Source organism: Anomaloglossus baeobatrachus, chromosome 3 (assembly GCF_048569485.1).
Source record: "Anomaloglossus baeobatrachus isolate aAnoBae1 chromosome 3, aAnoBae1.hap1, whole genome shotgun sequence".
In the NCBI taxonomy this organism is placed as follows: Eukaryota; Metazoa; Chordata; class Amphibia; order Anura; family Aromobatidae; genus Anomaloglossus; species Anomaloglossus baeobatrachus.
The window spans coordinates 223,786,846-223,806,078 of record NC_134355.1 but is presented as its reverse complement, the minus strand read 5'-3'; the positions used below and the strand labels follow the sequence as shown (position 1 = coordinate 223,806,078).

At 44.7% G+C, this 19,233-nt stretch overlaps 2 protein-coding genes across 2 annotated transcripts in view; both read right to left on the bottom strand.

Moving 5' to 3' along the window:
- The window catches only part of GNG4 (G protein subunit gamma 4), a 297,215-nt gene that overhangs the window by 156,451 nt on the left and 121,531 nt on the right, over positions 1–19,233 (bottom strand). The window lies entirely within an intron of this gene.
- On the bottom strand, positions 443–5,638 carry LOC142296305 (uncharacterized). The gene is made up of 3 exons (XM_075339743.1): positions 4,902–5,638; positions 3,991–4,144; positions 443–3,912 (listed from the first exon to the last, which is right to left on the bottom strand). Exons 1-3 carry the CDS (start codon positions 5,086–5,088, stop codon positions 2,721–2,723), a joined length of 1,533 nt encoding a protein of 510 aa, XP_075195858.1. The 5' UTR covers positions 5,089–5,638; the 3' UTR covers positions 443–2,720.

Sequence of the window (19,233 nt, the reverse complement as noted above, 5' to 3'; positions counted from 1 at the left end):
CATTGATTACAGGTTAACGAGGGAGACGCCTTCAGAGTTAATTGCAGCCCTTAGAGTCCCTTTTCCAATTACTTTTGGTCCCTTTAAAAAGAGGAGGCTATGCATTACAGAGCTATGATTCCTAAACCCTTTCTCCGATTTGGATGTGAAATCTCTCATATTGCAGCACTTTCAGCCCATATTATATATATATAATTGTATCTCTGAACATGTTTTTGTAAACAGCTAAAATAACAAAACTTGTGTCACTGTCCAAATATTTCTGGCCCTGACTGTACATGTAAAGTCGCTAAGGCATCATTTTGTAGAAATTAAGTAATTTAAAATTATGGTCTTTGTAGAAAACTTATATTGATCACATAACCACAGTGCAATTTAAAATTAAGATCTGAGAAGTCACATCTACCATTCTATCTCTACCAAAATTGAAGAAACAAGAGGCTTAACTCAAACAAGCTTGTTTATTAAACACAAAATTAAATATTTTTCCAATATGGAAAGTAAAGATCACATATGCTTTTACCAACCAAAGAAATTATAAATAAACATACACAGTATCTCGCCAGTCATTGGATGATACAAATATTTGGTGTGAAATACAAATTACAGGAATAGTGAAAGTAATGTCATGTTTTTATTCTATTTCAGTTACCTAGCAACTGGCCAATCCATCAGCAGTCTACATTTCGAATTCTTATTGGGAAGGTCCACAATTGCCAAGATTATCCTGCATACCTGCATTGTGCTTTGGGAGATCCTTAGGCATCATGTCATGCAGCTGCCTTCAACACAGGAATGGATGCACATTTCAGATGAATTTGTTGAGAAAACAGCTTTCCCAAATTGTATTGGTGCCATTGACGGAAAGCACATTAGAGTGAAGAAACCACCGAACTCAGCATCAAGATATTTTAATTATCATACATTTTTTTCTGTAGTTATTTTGGCAATGGTAGATACAAACTACTGCTTTTTATTTGCTGATATTGGGGCCTATGGCAGTGCCTCAGATGCACGCATTTTCTGACGTTCACGTTTAGCAAGACGAATAATGCCTGACATTTTAAGGCTATGTGCGCACACTGCGTCTTTTTGACGCTGCGTTTTTGTGCGTTTTTGGCCGCTAAAATCGCACAAAAACGCACCTGCGTCGAAAAAACGCATCAAAAAACGCATGCGTTTTTGCCGCGATTTGGTGCGTTTTTGGCTGCGTTTTGCTGCATTTTTGATCTCTGCGTTTTGCTGCGTTTTTCAAATGCATTGCATGGGCGGAAAACGCAGAAAAACGCAGGAAAGAACTGACATGTTCATTTTTTTTTTTTAACTCAAAAACGCAGGTAAAAAAAACATATGTGTGCGGACAGCAAAAATGAAAACTCATAGACTTTGCTGGGGAAGCAAAGTCCTGCAGTTTTGAGGCCAAAAACGCATCCGAAAAACGCGCAAAAACGCCGCGAAAAACGCACTGTGCGCACATAGCCTAAGTTTGCCTGCACCAAGACCATTGCCTGGTACTAATGGCCCTATTGTCCCTTTTGTAATGGTTGCAGATCAGGGGTTTGCATTGTCTAGGCATTTGATGCGTCCATATCCCAGAAGGGGGCTGGACAGATCAAAAGCCCTATTTAATAGCAAATTGGCAAGAGCACGTTGCTATGTTGAACGTGCCTTTGGCATTTTGGCCTCAAGATGGCGCATTTATCAAACCACCATCCAACTCCAACCAACCACCGTCATGCTGTCCTTAAATCGACAGTAGTATTACATAATTACTGTAGATTACATGAAAGCAATGACGAAGACATTGAGGAGTTGCCTGCTTTAAATGCACCATTTGTAGAGAATGGTAGTGTTAGAACCACTGTGTCCACTTCTGGTCTACAAGTGAGGAATCAGTTTAAAGATTATTTTAGTTTAAATCGCCATAGTCATGTATAAATTTGACATTGTTATAGTTTTTTATCACTTGGTTACATAAGCACAAACACATATGTATTACAAAAGAGAAAATGACCATACATAGGTATAATTTGAGTTTTTTTGGTTGGTTGGTTGGTTGGTTGGTTGGTTGTGTTTGTGGTCCCCATAAGCTATTGTGATATAAATATATTGATATAACATCAGAAATTTTTGTTATTCTAAAAACAGTACTACTGAATGTACATAACTAATAAAAATATGGCAAATTTGAATTGAAATATTTAGTCCAGAATTATTATTTTACCTATGTATGTATGTTATCTTTTGCAAGACACCCTGTATTTTTTTTTATTTTTTTAAATACAATTTTGTCAGGGACATTAGCCCATACAAAACACCATACTTTATTATGCAATAATGTCACGCAAACATAATTTGTTTGACACTATTGGAATAAAAGTATGGGACCAGATCATATGCAGATACTGCATAGTGGGTGGATTTTTAATAATAAAGGTGTCTGAATGTTAGTGTAGTAGTTTGTGTGCATGCATTTTTTCCCTAAACCCAGTTTATTCTAATGGATGGTCCAAACAACATGTCCAGAGCAAGGCATCATTCTAACAGGCAGGTATTGTTTTTGAAGTGATAGAGTAATTTCTATTGAATTTTTGTAAAGGAAAACAAAAAATATGACCACATGTATATAGAGTAAGTAATGTGTTACATTTTGATATGTTTCCCCACCAGCAATACCCTAGAAAACATACCAAAATGTAAAAAATACATACAATATCACATTATGATTCAACTAAATCCTCTAGGCTAGTGATGCTTTCCTGTGTAGTCTCCATTGCATTGACATCTACAGAATATGTTTGCTGCACAACAGTAAATGTTGTAGTGAGTGTCTGATCAGTGTTTCCACTAGTAACAGTTGTTGTACTTGGAACAAATAATGAGGCAGTTTTTTGAGCAGATGGAAGACCAAGTGTAGGTGGTACATAATGATGTGTTTGAAGAGGCTGAGTATGTGTGTATGTGAAGTTAGTTGGGTAAGTCTGTTGTTGAAAGTACTGTTGTTGTGGATTATTAGGAACATGGTATGCTGTTGGTTGTTGAATCATTTGAGGTAGTCTATGAACATTACTACCAATACTAGGATAGTTAAAAGAGGTTTGCATTGGTGTTTGTTGGGGTATTTGTGGGACAAATGTTGGATGTTGAGATGGCCTTTGTGTCATTAATGTACCTGTTTGGTGTGGGACAACTGTTGGCCTAATTTGTACATCAGTTACCATAGAAGAAGATGGACACTGTATATGTGTTTGTTGCACTACAGGATTTAGTTGAAAATTAGAGAAATGTTCATCTATTTGGGTTTCCACAGTTTGTTGAGTTGCGTTTGTGTGTGGGCCACGTGGATTGGCTCTCCATTGTTCTATCACTTCAAAACAATAAATGGGTTCTGGCTCACGTTGGGTAGCAGATATTAGTGTTATTAAGGACGCCCTCAATCTGCCCTGCCTATCAGGTGCAACCAATGCAAGAGAGGGAGAAAGGGAGCGGCAAAATCTCTCTCCATCACTCTCTGGTATCAGTGAATTCATCATGTGTAGAATTCTGGTATCAATGATATCTGGCAGGGAACGTAAATCTTCATAACGCCTATGTCTGCGACCACGGATAGATTGTGCTACTGTGCGCATGGTATTAGTTGATATTCTTGGCTGTGTGCCTGCATGTTGCTGTGGACTACTCTCCGCAAGAACTGGTGAAGGGCCACTTTGTTGCCCTGTAGACTGGCCTGCAATTACATTAGTGGATTGACATGTGCCCAAACCCAAATCAGAGGACATTTCTTCTGCGTCTGGCTGGCTGGTGTTGGGGATTGGTGAAGGTTGATATGAGGTTAGCTCCATCTCAGAAGCAGAGGTCGCTGTTAATACTGCTGACTGGGCTTCCTCACTATCTTCCAGGTTATCCTCTGTACTTTGATGACAAAAGAAAAAAAAATTAGTGTGTGCCTTTTAAATAAAACCACCATGTGATGTAATGGTAGAAACTTACTTTGGTACTACTTCCATAATGGGCATAAGGAAGCTCAGTTTTTCATAATGGACATATTTTTTCTTTTTTGCAGCGGCAGCTGTGGTGGCCACAGGGTTATACTCTCTGCGGAACTGGTCACGGGCTGAGCGCCATCGCCATTTGACAAGATCCACTGTAAAAAAAAAAAAAAAAAATAAGAACACATTCAAACAATTGTAGATTCCAAAAAATCAGACATTAGTCTTGTATTGCAGCAATTGTAAAAAATAGGAACACACATCCCTGTGTATGAAAACAACAACCCATTACACTCATATAGTGACATAATAACACAATAACCATGGGAAAGAAAACAAGTTCACCAGTAAAAATCTAAAACCACTGCATAATCATTCATCTCCTTTTAATTTAAAAAAAAAACCTACAGTAAGCCATGAGCAACAAAATGACTACTAACCCATGAAATGCCATATGTTCCACATATATTTTCAATTATACACTACACATTACTGTTACCATTCCAGACATGGTGACTCCAAGGAACATGCATAATAAACCAAACATAGAAATACAACTCAAAATGTATAGAGAAATCTCTGCACATTAGCAATAGAAAAAGCACAGAAATGCAAACCAAAACAAACCCAAAACATGTTTAATAGTGGCTTAACCACCCTGAAAGGCCTTTTGTACATGCATAAAATGCTTTGCAGACCACATATACACATGCTGACATTACTAGTAAACTGCAATGAATACTTCAAAAGGCCAAATAAATACACTCTCCTGTTTGTGAGTCCCCAGTGTATCTTAAAATGAGTCAGGCCCATTAATATATGCCAAAAAAACTATACAGATATGTTTCTAATCTGCCTACAGAATGTGCACATGTAGGTAAAGACAGGAGCAATGCAAATATGTGTACTCACCATATCTATTTTTCTTTCCAGGGGTACATTGAGACCATCCATTCCTAGGGTAGACTATCTCTGCCACAGCCATCCATGCTCGTTCCACCATTAACCTGTCATGATAGCCATCAACACGTGTGTCCCACAGCTCTGGATGCCTCTTTACTTCTCCAATCAGCCTCTCTGTATCGATTCTGGGCGCCATGCTCAGTACCTGTGTTGTTCTCTGTGCTCAAAGTTCCCCTGCAGTGAGAGGACAGGTGCCCAGCTGCCGTCTGGCGTGCAAATGAGACAGGAAATGTATGTTTGGCGCCAGAATTAATGACCATCAATTGACCTGATAGATTGGTAACAAGTGTTTCAGATTTTGTGATGAAAAACGGACACGGACGATACGTACTGAACACGGACATACTCCGTGTGCGGTCCGTGCAGGCACGGACCCATAGACTAAAGCGGGTCCGTGCGTGCGTGTTGCCGGCCAAAAACGGACATGTCGTCCGTGTAGAAAAGCGCACACACATCCTTACGACACGGACACGCGTTCCGTGTGATTTTACGTACGTGTGCCATCTTCCATTGAAAAACATGGGTCTCCGTGTGTACGTGTCTCCGGTACGTGCAAATACGTACCGCACACGTACAAATTACACGGATGTGTGTTGCGGGTCTGAAGCATTGTCCGTTACAATAGCAAGAACCTGTTCTTTTTTGAGTTCGTAATCTTGCAGAACTTTTTCCACTAAGGCCTGGAGAAACTGGCTGGTATGATGAGCTTTAGGCCCTGTGCGCACTAGGCATTTTTACCTGCGGATTTACCCACGGTTTTGCTGCGGAAATTTCTTGAGAAATGTTTGAAATCTTTCTGCAGACATTTCCCAGCAAAACCTATGGGAAAAAAAAATAGCTGTGCGCACACTGCGTTTTTTTCTCAAGAAAATTCTTTGTGAAGATTTTCTTGAGAAAATTTCTTGAGAAAATGTCACTTCTTTTCCACAGTTACCTGCGGTATAGGTATTTCACTCCATTCACTGTAATGTAATCGCGAAATACCGGGGGTATACCGCAGGTAGCAAATGATGTGCGGTATACCCCCGGTATAGCCGCGATTTACCTGCGGTAATGCTCATCGCTGCCTGCGGTTTTGCAAGGAGTGATGTCATTATGCCAGGAAGAGGAAGCGGAGCAGAGTAAACACAGATGTCACACTCCCTGGACGCCGCACAGAAGCACTTCCGTGTGACCTCCAGGTGCCCGTGCAGTCTGTGTCCCGCTTTGGCCCCGCGGCTGCCTGCCCTGCAGTGTGTCAGTGTCTGCCCGCAGTGTCAGCAGCTTGTCACCTTGCAGCGCAGGCAGACACTGACACACAGCAGTGCGTGCAGCCGCGGGGATGCCGAGCGCTGCTGTCAGGAGGTGAGATGAGATCATTACCTGCTGTGACGATCTCCTGCCTCCTGACGTCACCGCTGTCACTGCCGTCTATGCCCGCGGCCCGAGACTGTCACTAGCGGTGACGTCACAGGCTCTCGCGATACTGCTGAGAACACGGCGGGTATAGAAGGCAGTGACAGCACTGATGGCAGGACTGCAGGAGATCATCATAGCAGGTAATGATCTCATCTAACCTCCTGATGGCAGCGTTCGTCATCCCCTGCAGTGACCTGGGCTGACCTATTGATGTTAGCTCAGGTCACTGCATTACTCTACCAGCCAATGGGGAACCTTCTGTTCTTCACTTACTGGGACAGTGACTATGGTATGGATCGTCGTGGGACCCGCCCCTTATTGGATTACGCCGGACCTGGATTTGATTGTTCTCGTCAATAAATTGGTGAAAGAGGGAATGTGGGGAGTGTTTTTTCAGATAAAACTTTTTTTGTTGTCTATTTTATATTTCTTACTGACTGGGTTGGTGATGTCGGGTATCTGATAGACGCGTGACATCACTAACCCCAGGGCTTGATGCCAGGTGACATTACACATCTGGCATCAACCCCATATATTACGCCGTTTGCCACCGCACCAGGGCAACGGGATGAGTTGGGGCGAAGCGCCAGGATTGGCGCATCTAATGGATGCGCCACTTCTGGGGCGGCTGCAGCCTGCTATTTTTAGGCTGGGAAGTGTCCAATAACAGTGGACCTCTCAAGTCTGAGAATATCAGACCCCAGCTGTCTGCTTTACCTTGGCTGGTGATCCAATATGGGGGGGACACCACGTTTTTTGTTTTACATTATTTATTTAATGTAAAATAACAGCGTGGGGTGCCCTCTGTTTTGGATTACCAGCCAAGGTGAAGCTACCAGCTGTGGTCTGCAGGCTGCAGCCGTCTGCTTTACCCTAGCTGGCTACAAAAGATGGGGGGACCTCACGTCATTTTTTTTTAATTATTTATTTATTTTTTTGCTAAATACAAGGCTAGGCTAGTGACTTTTATGTGGCACTAAAGGGTGCCAGCTTAGAATATGCAGGGGGTGGAACATTATATAGGTCTTTCTCATCCATCTATCTATCTATTCATCTATCCATCTTTCCCTCTATCCATTATCTGTCTATCTATCGATTATCTATATTATTTATTGCAGTTCAGCATAAAAAAAACGCAGGGACTAACCTGTGGAAAAACCGCGGCAAAAACGCATGCATTTTTTCCCGCGGTTTTGGTGCGTTTTTTTACCGCAGGTGCGGTAATCTTCAACTCCCAGAAGTTTCTCAAGAAATTTTCTTGAGAAAAATCACTTTTCTAGTGCGCACATAGCCTTAAGGGGTACTTTGCACACTACGACATCGCAGGTGCGATGTCGGTGAGGTCAAATTGACAATGACGTACTTCCGGCATCGCATGCGACATCGTAGTGTGTAAAGGTTCGATGATACGATTAACGAGCGCAAAAGCGTCGTAATCGTATCATCGGTGCAGCGTCGGCGTAATCCCTAATTACGCTGACGCGACAGTCCGATGTTGTTCCTCGCTCCTGTGGCAGCACACATCGCTGTGTGTGAAGCCGCAGGAGCGAGGAACATCTCCTACCGGCGTCACTGCGGCTTCCGTAAAATATGCGGAAGGAAGGAGGTGGGCGGGATGTTTACATCCCACTCATCTCCGCCCCTCCACTCCGATTGGCCGCCTGCCGTGTGACGTCGCTATGACGCCGCACGACCCGCCCCCTTAACAAGGAGGCGGGTTGCCGGCCAGAGCGACGGTCGCAGGACAGGTGAGTCCATGTGAAGCTGCCGTAGCGATAATGTTCGCTACGGCAGCTATCACAAGGATATCGCTGCTGCGACGGGGGTGGGGACTATCGCGCTCGACATCGCAGCATCGGCCTGCGATGTCGCAGCGTTCAAAGTACCCCTAAGGCTACTTTACACGCTGCGATATCGGTCCCGATATCGCTAGCGTAGATACCCGCCCCCATCTGTTGTGCGACACGGGCAAATCGCTGCCCGTGCCGCACAACATCGCGCAGACCCGTCACACATACTTACCTGCCTGGCGACGTCGCTGTGACCGGCGAACCGCCTCCTTTCTAAGGGGGCGGTCCGTGCGGCGTCACACCGACGTCACTGAGCGGCCGCTTAATAGAAGCGGAGGGGCGGAGATGAGTGGCCGGAACATCCCGCCCACCTCCTTCCTTCCTCATAGCGGCTGGGAGGCAGGTAAGGAGAGCTTCCTTGTTCCTGCGGCGTCACACATAGCGATGTGTGCTGCCGCAGGAGCGACGAACTACATCGTTACTGCTGCAGTAACGATAATCGAGAATGGACCCCCATGTCACCGATGAGCGATTTTGCATGTTTTTGCAACGATGCAAAATCGCTCATCGGTGTCACACGCAGCAACATCGCTAATGCGGCCGGATGTGCGTCACAAATTCCGTGACCCCAACGATTCCGCATTAGCAATGTCGCAGCGTGTAAAGCCCCCTTTAGTATCTTTTACTGCCTGTGTCTTGGTAACAATTTCTTTCTTGTCACAAACATATTGAACATTGATGGCAAAATAGTTCACTCTGCGACTTGTGCAGGCATCCATTTTAAGAAATATAAAGCGTCTTTTGAGAGTCTTTTTAAGAGCTTCCTTTTATTTAAGGACTTCTTCAATCACTAATTTTCTAATACTTTCTCTTTCCAGAGAAACACAAGTTTGCAGGCCAATTCTCCATTAAGAGCTGTAAAAGCTGGTCATGCAAATAACGACAATGGTACACAGTCCTTCACAACAAGCTGTATGAGCTGTCTTTTAAACATATCTGCTGTCATTGTTAGGCTATGTGCGCACGTGTGCGCTCTGCACCGTACCTAAAAGGTGCGCTTCACAGCGCAGCTGAAAAGCTCCGTTCTGAAGCGCATGGTGCCGGCGAGAACATGCGCTCTGCCTGCAGCTCCTGCCATAGACAGAGCAGGGGCTGCCGGCAAAGCGCACGGAAGAAGTGACATGTCACTTCTTAGAACTCGCGCTTCGGGCAGCAGCCGAAGCGCTGCGCTCTAAGACGCCACGTGCGCACGGCCCCTGCACAATCTCCATAGATTATGCAGGGGACGCAGGACACATGCAGTTACGCTGCGCTACAAAGCGCAGCGTAACTGCATGTAATACGCACACGTGCGCACATAGCCTTACAGTAACTTTGTCACTTACAAAATATCTTGCTAATGATGTTTGAGATGCTGTTTCCTCCATCTTTGTCTGGCATAAAGTGCTGGGCACTGGTTTCTTGGTGCTGCTGTTATCTTTCTCAGTCACAGCTTTGAAAACTTCTGGGTGGAAGTGTTGTAAATGTCTTTTTATATTGGAAGCTCTTGTAGGAGCATTTTTATCACTGCCTGAGTATGCACTGATTTTGGCATCACAGCATTTGTTTTCATCTGGGTCACTTGTCATACATTGACACACAAAATATTTTTCATCTTGTGTCACTGTGAAATGCTCAAATACAGCTGACTTCATAGAAAGCTTCTTAGACATTTTGTAATCATATAAATTCACTTTCAAAATAATTTTGTCCTATAAAAAAAAGTATAATTCCAGCAAGAACAGGGAACCATGTACAGTGGGGAAAATAAGTATTTGATACACTGACAATTTTGAAACTTTTCCCACCTACAAAGAATGGAGAGGTCTGTAATTGTACACTTCGCCTGTGAGAGACAGAATCTAAAAAAATCCTATAAATATTTGCATTTTATTGCATGAAAAAAATCCGTATTTGATACAATAGAAAAACAGAACTTAATATTTGGTACAGAAACCTGTGTTTGCAATTACAGAGGTCAAACGTTTCCTGTAGATTCTGTTTCTCAGTTGAAGTGTACATAAGATAAAAATTTCAGACCTCTCCATTCTTTGTAGGTGGGAATCAACAGTGTATCAAATACTTATTTTCCCAACAGTATAATTTTAGATAGAAATAAAATAAACTTTGCATAAATCAATAGTACAGATGACAAATAAAAGTGTGTAAAATATGTCATTATATAGCTTTACTTTGAATTTCCAATCTCAGGCATTTCTTAGGTAGAGCTCACTAAAGGTTTCACATCAGATTGCTTCAGTCTATGAAGAGGGGAGGAGGGAGGGAGCAAGTTTGTTGTGTATCATACTCCAGGAACAAAGAAACTGATAACAGAGCTAATAACTTGATGTTTTGGCTTCTATACCTATACAAGTCCTCATATAAGTCCTCATCAATCCTGTTGCTGTATTTTCCCTGTATATTGTAAGTATATTGTATAGAAGCAATCCTCCCAAAAGTACATGAGCTCAAAGAAAAAACAAACACGCATCCAGCATACAGAGAGAACATACAGTATACTGGACTATTGATTCATGCACAGTTTATTGAGAGCTTAAAGTAATTACCTTAATCTTGTTATCCTGTTCACTCTAGCAATTCTGAGATGAGTGCAGCCTTCCTTCTTTCTGAGTGTGCTTACTTTTTACCCCTGCCTGTAGAGGAGGAGCTTCACTGGTGCTCAAGTGCAGCACAGACTTATCTCAGCTCAGATAAAGCCTAGATCCACAGGCTACATACGTACATTCGCACATAGCATTTTTGCTGTGTTTTTTGCAGTGAAATGCAGTGACTCTGGGCATCCCAGCAAAGTCAATGGGTTTTAAGATAGGACATTCAGACACATCGTTTTGTGAGGATCCGTTTTTGGGCTCAAAAACAGATCCTGACAAAGAATGAGCATGTCAGTTTGTGTGGTGTTTTTCTAATCTGCTTTTGCTATTAAAAACATTATCTATGAGCACAAAAACCTTTCAGATGATGCGGTTTTTTAAAAAGTGGATCTGCTTTTGCAGGCTGAAAAACGTATCCTCAAAAAATGCAGCAAAAACGCTGTGTGAATGTAGCCTTAGATTAGGAATAGAACAGCCATTTATAGGACATTTCATAACTTTCCCAAATTCTTATGAAAAAATATTCAGCACATTCTGCATTGCACTACTGTACCCAATTTATTATATACTAGCTGTACTACCCGGCTTGCTTCGCCCGGGTTAATAACTGCTGTTAACAAAATAGAATGTATTAACAAAAATGTATTCTGCACACAAAAACCACAAAACAAATAGATAGAAATGTAATTATTAAATTGTTGCCTATATTAACCAATCAGAGCTCAGATTAATTAACTGTAGCAAAATAGAAGCTAAGCTGTGATTGGTTGCTATTGGCAGCCTGATAAAGCTCCAGGCAACAGAAAGCCTTCCCCCCTGACAGTATATATTAGCTCACACATACACATATAGACAGCTCATGTGACTGACAGCTGCCGTATTTCCTATGTGGTACATTTGTTGTTCTTGTAGTTTGGCTGCTTATTAATCAGATTTTTATTTTTGAAGGATAATACCAGACTTGTGTGTGTTTAGGGTGATTATGTGGCGAGGTGGGTGTATGTGTGGTAAAATGTGTGCTGAGGGTGGTATATGTGTTCAAGTACGTGGTAGTGTGTGGCGCATTTTGTGTGTATGTTCATATCCCCGAGTGTGGTGAGTATCCCATGTCGGGGCCCCACCTTAGCAACTGTACGGTATATACTCTTTGGCGCCATCGCTCTCATTCTTTAAGTCCCCCTTGTTCACATCTGGCAGCTGTCAATTTGCCCCCAACACTTTTCGTTTCACTTTTTCACCATTATGTAGATAGGGGAAAAATTGATTGGTAAATTGGAACGCGCGGGGTTAAAATTTCGCCTCACAACATAGCACCTGGCGCTGCCCGGGATAGTAACTGTCTCTCTGTTCTCTCCCATTCTCTGTCTGTCTCCCCCTCTGTATATATCTCTCTGTCTCTCTCTATCTCTTTATCTGTCTGTCTCTTTCCCTGTCTGTCTCTTTCTCCATCTGTCTCAATCTCTTTTCCAGTCTGTCTATCTCTTTCCCTGTCTATCTATCTCTGTCACTTTCCCTGTCTATTTCTGTCACTTTCCCTGTCTATCTCTGTCACTTTCCCTGTCTATCTCTGTCACTTTCCCTGTTTAAAAACAGGAGAGAAAAGGTGCAAAACATAAAGTGGTGCACTCACCTGATTGGGTTGTGCCAGTCACAACTCCTTCAATGGCATAAGTGAGTGCCTAAGCAGTCCAGCAGCAGCCCTGTTGCACAAGTAAATCATCAAAAGGGAACTGGAGGAAAAACAGGTTTTTCGCCGCGCTTGAAGACCACGAACATCAATGTTGAACAAACAATTTCTTTTATGTCATTCCTACGCGTTTCAGAGACACCAACTGTCTCCTTCTTTCTTTCTTTCCAGCCTTTCCCTAAAGAAGGAGACAGTTGGGGTCTCCGAAACGCATAGGAATGCAATAAAAGAAATTGTTTGTTCAACACTGATGTTCGTGGTCTTCAAGCGCGGCGAAAAACCTGTTTTTCCTCCAGTTCCCTTTTGATGATTTACTTTCCCTGTCTGTCACTTTCCCTGTCTGTCACTTTCCCTGGCTTTCCCTGTCAGTCTCTTTCCCTGTCAGTCTGTATCTTTGTCTGTGTCTATCTCTTTGTGTCTGTCTCTTACCTTGTCTATGTCTGTTTCTTACCCTGTCTGTGTCTGCCTCTTTCCCTGTCTGTGCCTGTCTCTTTACCTGGCTGCATTGTGACACGCCAACATTCCATATAAGGGCGTGGCTGCGCATTCTTCTGAAGTTCTGGCTGCACTGTGGCTCCGAGCTCCATTCGCTTTAATGGAGGCAGGTTTTTTGGCGAATAACTGTAAAGAGTGGGGTTAAAATTTCCCCTCAAAACATAGCCTATGACGCTCTCGGGGTCCAGAAGTGTGAGTGTGCAAAAATTTGTGGCTGTAGCTGCGACGGTGCAGATGCCAATCCCGGACATACACACACACATACACACACACACACACACACACACACACACACACACATACACACACACATTCAGCTTTATATATTAGATTTTACGAGTCGGAGTCGGTGCATTTTATACCGACTTCAACTCCACCAAAATGAGCTCCGACTCCACGACTCCGACTCCACAGCCCTGGCTCCCGCTAAACCTCAGTCTCCAATGGGACATTTGCCTTTGAGCTTGTGGGCTGGCGACTCCCCTCCAATACCTGCTGACTCTGCCGTCCGGGGGTGTCAGGCCCGTCACTCTGACTTGCTTGCCTCCTGACTTGCCGGCATCTGCTCTGCTGTCGCCGGCTCAGCTTGCTGTTTGTTGGAGCTCCTTGTCGCTGCTTCGGTTTTTTTAGTGAGTGACTGGCGATCCGGGTCTGACTGCTGCATTGCTGCTGGCCCTCACGCTTCACGCTGCTCCTCCCTCCTCTTGCGACCGCCGTGCCAGCACTTCGTGGAGCCACCGCAGCCATCTTGGGTGAGCTGCAAGTATGTGAGGTCGCAGCCCGCGCTGGTCCCGAGAAAAAACGCGTTATCCCTTTCTTCTCTGGCTGGAGGTCTCGGGCGTCGCTCCCCTGCGTTCTCCTCCGGCTCATACTCCAGTCTAGGTCACCGTCGGCTGATTTTAATGGCTGATTGCCGATGCGGGAGCAGGAGCGAAGCTAGTGTGCGTCCTCACTCCTGCATGGCCAGACCACGCCCCCTCTTGTGTGTGGTATTAATTGGTCATTATGTGGTCTGGTCCTAGTGTTGTGGTATTTCTCCCTTGTATGTGGTTATATTCAGTTACTACGTGGTCTAATTATGGCGTGGTGGTATTAATCTCTTGTATGTGGTTGTATTTGATCACTGTGTTGGTAATATGTTATCTGGTCATAGTGTCGCGGTATTTCTCCCTTGTATGTGCCTGTATTCAGTCACTATGTGGTGGTAATATGCTGTCTAGTCATGGTGTGGTGGTATTTCTCCCTTGTATGTGGCTGTATTTAGTCACTATGTAGTGGTAATATGTTGTCTGTTCACAGTGTGGCGGTATTTCTCCCTTGTATGTGGTATTATTGGTTTTGGTATAGTGGATTGTGCTGTGTATTGAGGTCACTTTTTCTCTCTGATATCAATAGGAGAAAGATTCTTTATTTCCAATTGTTGTTTCCTGTTTTCTACTGCTAAGGCCTCCTTCACTTCAGCGGCATTCTGTCGCAATGCAGGATCCGGCAAAAATGTTCAATTCAGTTCAATACAGTTCACTGGAATTGCGGCAAGATAAGGTCACATGCTGTCACATGACTCACTTCCTGTCAGAGCTTTGTCGGCTCTCACAGGAAGTGAGTCATGGTAGTATCAGGTGTCATCAGCTGACCCCACGCTACCATGGTAACACCAAGGCACCCTGTGAGCCCATCTCTGATCCACCTGTGCACCACACATCTCTGCTAATCAGGTCAGCAGAGATGTTCGCCGCCGGAGCCAACGGTAACCGCAGGGAGGCGACAAAGGACGAACAGTTACCTCCTTAGTCCTAAACAGGATAAACAGTTGCCCCAAACAGCCAATAATGCCAGACTTCCCCCAAAGAGCAAGAAGTTTAACAAATTTGCTCTATGTAGTCTGTATTCCCAGTTCCCTACAGAGCCAAAATTGAAAAAGTTCCACCACAGACTACTGAATTGTAAAAAAGGCTCCCAAACAGCCTCTTTAACAGGTTAACGCTTTCAGCCAAGATTGCCTGAGATCCAACACACAACACCCAATGTGTAAAAAGGCTCCTAAACATCCTGTTTACCTGGTTGATCCTCATAGCTCTTATTGCCCAAGATACACCAGGCAGCACCCAATTAAAACAGAGATGGGCCATGGAATCCCATCCAACAGAGTTCTCAAAAAACAAAACTGCGAGGTGCCTGACTTGTTGAAGTTCACACTGCTTTGCTTGTTTTCAAGGGGGTGACATTGATAAAAGATGGCCATGCTCCTCAGCTGCTAACTCTGCGCTTTCAGCAGGGCACTGATTCTTTGACTGCTTGTTTTAACAGTTCACACACAGGAGCCAATTTTCTGCTCCAGTGGTGGACCGTCTAGTTGCTGCATTTAAAAAACTCACAGTTGGATTTGAAATCGAGACAGATGTATGCCAGCTAGACTTGCTGTTACCAGTCCCAGTCATTTACACTAGAAGCTGATCACCTATGCTGCTCATCGTGTATCCAGTGAATCCGAAACATTTATTTTTAAAAAATAATTGGTCAAAGCAGGCAGCTCTGTCTGAATACTACAGCTTTGATTAATGGACTAAAGAGTAGAGTTGAGCGCGGTTCGCGGTTCTCCAGTTCGCGGCTCGAGTGATTTTGGGGGCTGTTCTAGATAGAACTAGAACTCGAGCTTTTTGCTAAAGCTCGATAGTTCTAGATACGTTCGAGAACGGTTCTAGCAGCAAAAAGACCAGCTAATTACTAGCAGGCTTTCCACTGTAATAGTGTAAGTCACTCTGTGACTCACACTATTATGACATTTCAGTGTATAGTGTGCGGGAACAGCGCATCCAGATCACTGCTGTATGGATAATGGCGATCGCCATTTTTTTTTTTTCCTTGTCTTCCTTCCCTAAGCGCGCGCGTGTAGTGGGGCGGGCCAGCATGTCAGCCAATCCCAGACACACACACAGCTAAGTGTACTTTTAGCCAGAGAAGCAACGGCATGTGTGATAGGATGTCCATGTCACATGTCCCTACATTATAAAAACGAGTATCTGCCCGTCCGGACGCCATTATCTCTTCTGCGTCCTTGGTGTCAGTCCCCGCTGGCGCAGCGCCTATCTCCGATACTGCTGTGTACGCTCTATACACAGCGCTGTACAGAATAGGGATAGCACTTTCTATCAGTCCTTTTAAGGGCTAATACCGGCAGGGTCAGAGCCATAGGTGACAGGTCCGTGAAAACAGAGTTTAACAGCTACACAAGATGACAGCGTCTGTGTAGCTAAGGTCAGGGATTTCCTCGCTGCATTTCCCCATTAGCAGGGATAGAAAGGCAGGCTTCCTTTCCTCTACTCAGAGACCCAAAACCCTGCCACTGTACCCTCCTGCCCTTTGCACACTCAAACTCATTGTTACTAAGCCATTATACTAGCAAACACTGAGGAAACTTAGTGGCATCCTAAAAGTGGCTGTTGTACTTCTGTATTGTCCCACTAGTGCAAAGATATTTGCAGCACGTCTGCCTGCATTGCACACTCAAACTCATTGTTACTAAGCCATTATACTAGCAAACACTGAGTGAACTTAGTGGCATCCTAAACGTGGCTGTTGGACTTCTGTATTGTCCCACTAGTGCAAAGATATTTGCAGCACGTCTGCCTGCATTGCACACTCAAACTCATTGTTACTAAGCCATTATACTAGCAAATACTGCTGCCAGTTTAAGGGCCGTAGTTGCATTGTCAGGGATAATTATTGTTGTTTATTCTGCTGTTAATAAAGCTAGACCACCGCTGAAATCTACACCATCTCTCAATTTTTACTACCACATTTTAAGTGCACAATCTTGTCGCAATCAAAATGAGTGGCAAAATGACAGATGCTGGTGGAAAGGGGAAGAGGCGGGTTGGAAAAGGAAAAAAAGGGTTTGTCCGTGGGGAAGGTGGCAAAGCTCCATTAACATCTGCTGAAGATAGACCATCTTCCAGCAAAAGTAAGATGTCTACTACTTACCGTGGACAATCCGATGTGCTCCCTTTTTTACGGACACGAACAACTGAAACAAAGGTAGATGATGGCCAAAAAAGGAAAATGCTTGAATGGATCTCAAGTGGCCCAACAAGTGCCCTCTCCGCCACCTCAAGTACCGCATCCAAAAAACACCAGTCCTCTGAGTTGTCATCCCAATCAAACTTGCTTTCTCCCAGCTCTGAAGTCTCCATCCGCCCTGCACAGCATGGTGGAACTGAGATGGCTGAGTCTGCAGAGCTGTTCAGTCACACTATAGCCTGGGAATCAGAGGTCTGCTCCCAAGCTACAGTGAGTACAGACCAGGAAATGGTCTGCAGTGATGCCCAGAACCTTTGTGACTCAGATTCAGGCCGTGATGACCAAGTTTCTGAGCATAATGTTGACCCTTATTCACAAACTGAAACACCTGTTGTAATAGACAATGAGGAACATACTGATGACGATGAGACGCAGATACCAGATTGGGATGACAACTTAAATATTCGGTCAGGGCAAGAAGAGGCTCGGTCTGAGGGTGAGGGGAGTGCAAACACAACAATTGATGAGGAAGTTCTAGATCCCACCTACTGTCAACCCACAGTCAGGCCCTCGAGGAGGTCAACAGAGACGGTGGAGGAGGATGCAACTGACGACGAAGTTACCTTGCGCCTTCCTGGACAGAGTAGGAGTACTGGTAGCACGTCTACAACTGCATCCTCAGCCACTACTGTGCCTCTGAGCACTAGTCGGGGTGGATCAGCAGGTCGCATGCCCTCTAAGCCTTGCCTAGCCTGGTCCTTTTTTGACATAGCAAAAGATCGCCCAAATTATGTGATCTGTAAAATTTGTCATGATTCTGTTAGTAGAGGGCAAAACCTCAGCAGTTTGACAACTTCTTCCATGAATCGTCACATGAATAAATATCATATGTCCCGGTGGGAAGCTCACCGTGCTGCAATGCGGCATAGCGGAGCGAACCATCCACCGCCTGCCCCTTCTAGTGCATCAGCGCGCTCTTCATCTTCTAGGACTGTGGGGACAGCTGTCACACCTGATTTTCCACGCACAACTTCCACCACTGTAACCGCAACAGGCAGTTTGCTTGGTAGGTCGTCAGTTGGTTTGGAAGGGGAAACAAGTACGTGTGTACAGCTCTCTCAGACATCGATAGCACCAACGTTGGATGAAGGCCACATTATGTTTACGCCTGCACTTTCCTCACAAAGCTGCATTTTTCAAGGGACACCCTACTCAACACCGTCTACACACAGCAGCCAGATCTCTGTCCTTCAGATGTGGACAAATAAAAGGCCATTTCCTGCGACCCATGACAAAGCTAAGAGGTTGACTTTATCCCTCTGTAAGCTCTTGGCTACCGAAATGCTGCCTTTCCGCCTGGTGGACACACAGGATTTTAGAGACCTTATGTCTGTCGCTGTGCCCCAGTACCAGATGCCCAGTCGCCACTACTTCTCTAAGAAAGGTGTGCCCACGCTACACCAGCATGTCACACACAACATCACCGCTTCCTTGAGAAACTCTGTGTGTCAACGGGTGCATTTCACAACCGATACTTGGACCAGTAAGCATGGACAGGGACGTTATATGTCGCTGACTGGGCACTGGGTAACTATGGTGATAGATGGTGAAGGGTCTGCTGCACAAGTCTTGCCGTCCCCACGACTTGTGTGTCAATCCTCTGTCTGTCCAAGTTCCGCCACTGCTTCTGCCTCCTCCACCTCATCTGGGTCCTCCACCTCCGCCCCAAGCCTGCCTGGTCAGGCCACCAGCGTTCTCACTGCGCAGAAGGAATCACGCACCCCTCATTACTATGCTGGCAGCAGAGTGCAACGGCATCAGGCGGTCTTTAGCTTGGCATGTCTTGGGAATAGGAGTCACACAGCTGAAGAGTTGTGGTCAGCTCTGTGGTCCGAGTTTAATAAATCGTTGTCTCCACTCAACCTGCAGCCTGGTAAGGCCGTGTGCGACAATGCTGCAAACCTGGGTGCGGCCCTTCGCCTGGGCAAGGTGACACACGTGCCTTGTATGGCTCACGTGTTGAACCTTGTTGTCCAGCAATTTTTAACACACTATCCCAGCCTAGATTGCCTTCTGACCAGGGCACGAAAACTGTCTGCTCACTTCCGCCGTTCAACCGCCGCAGCTGAGCGACTTGCATCGCTCCAGAAGTCTTTCGGCCTGCCGGTTCATCGCCTGAAATGCGATGTGGCGACACGCTGGAATTCGACTCTCCACATGTTACAGCGACTGTGGCAGCACCG

What these genes read in the sequence shown, in the direction of transcription:
- LOC142296305 (XM_075339743.1), bottom strand. Translation starts at nt 5,088, where the DNA reads ATGGCGCCCAGAATCGATACAGAGAGGCTGATTGGAGAAGTAAAGAGG. An exon ending in TGGAAAGAAAAATAGATATG is followed by an intron (nt 4,145 to 4,901) that starts GTGAGTACACAT and finishes TTTTTTTTACAG; the next exon opens with TGGATCTTGTCAAATGGCGA. An exon ending in ATTATGGAAGTAGTACCAAA is followed by an intron (nt 3,913 to 3,990) that starts GTAAGTTTCTAC and finishes TTGTCATCAAAG; the next exon opens with TACAGAGGATAACCTGGAAG.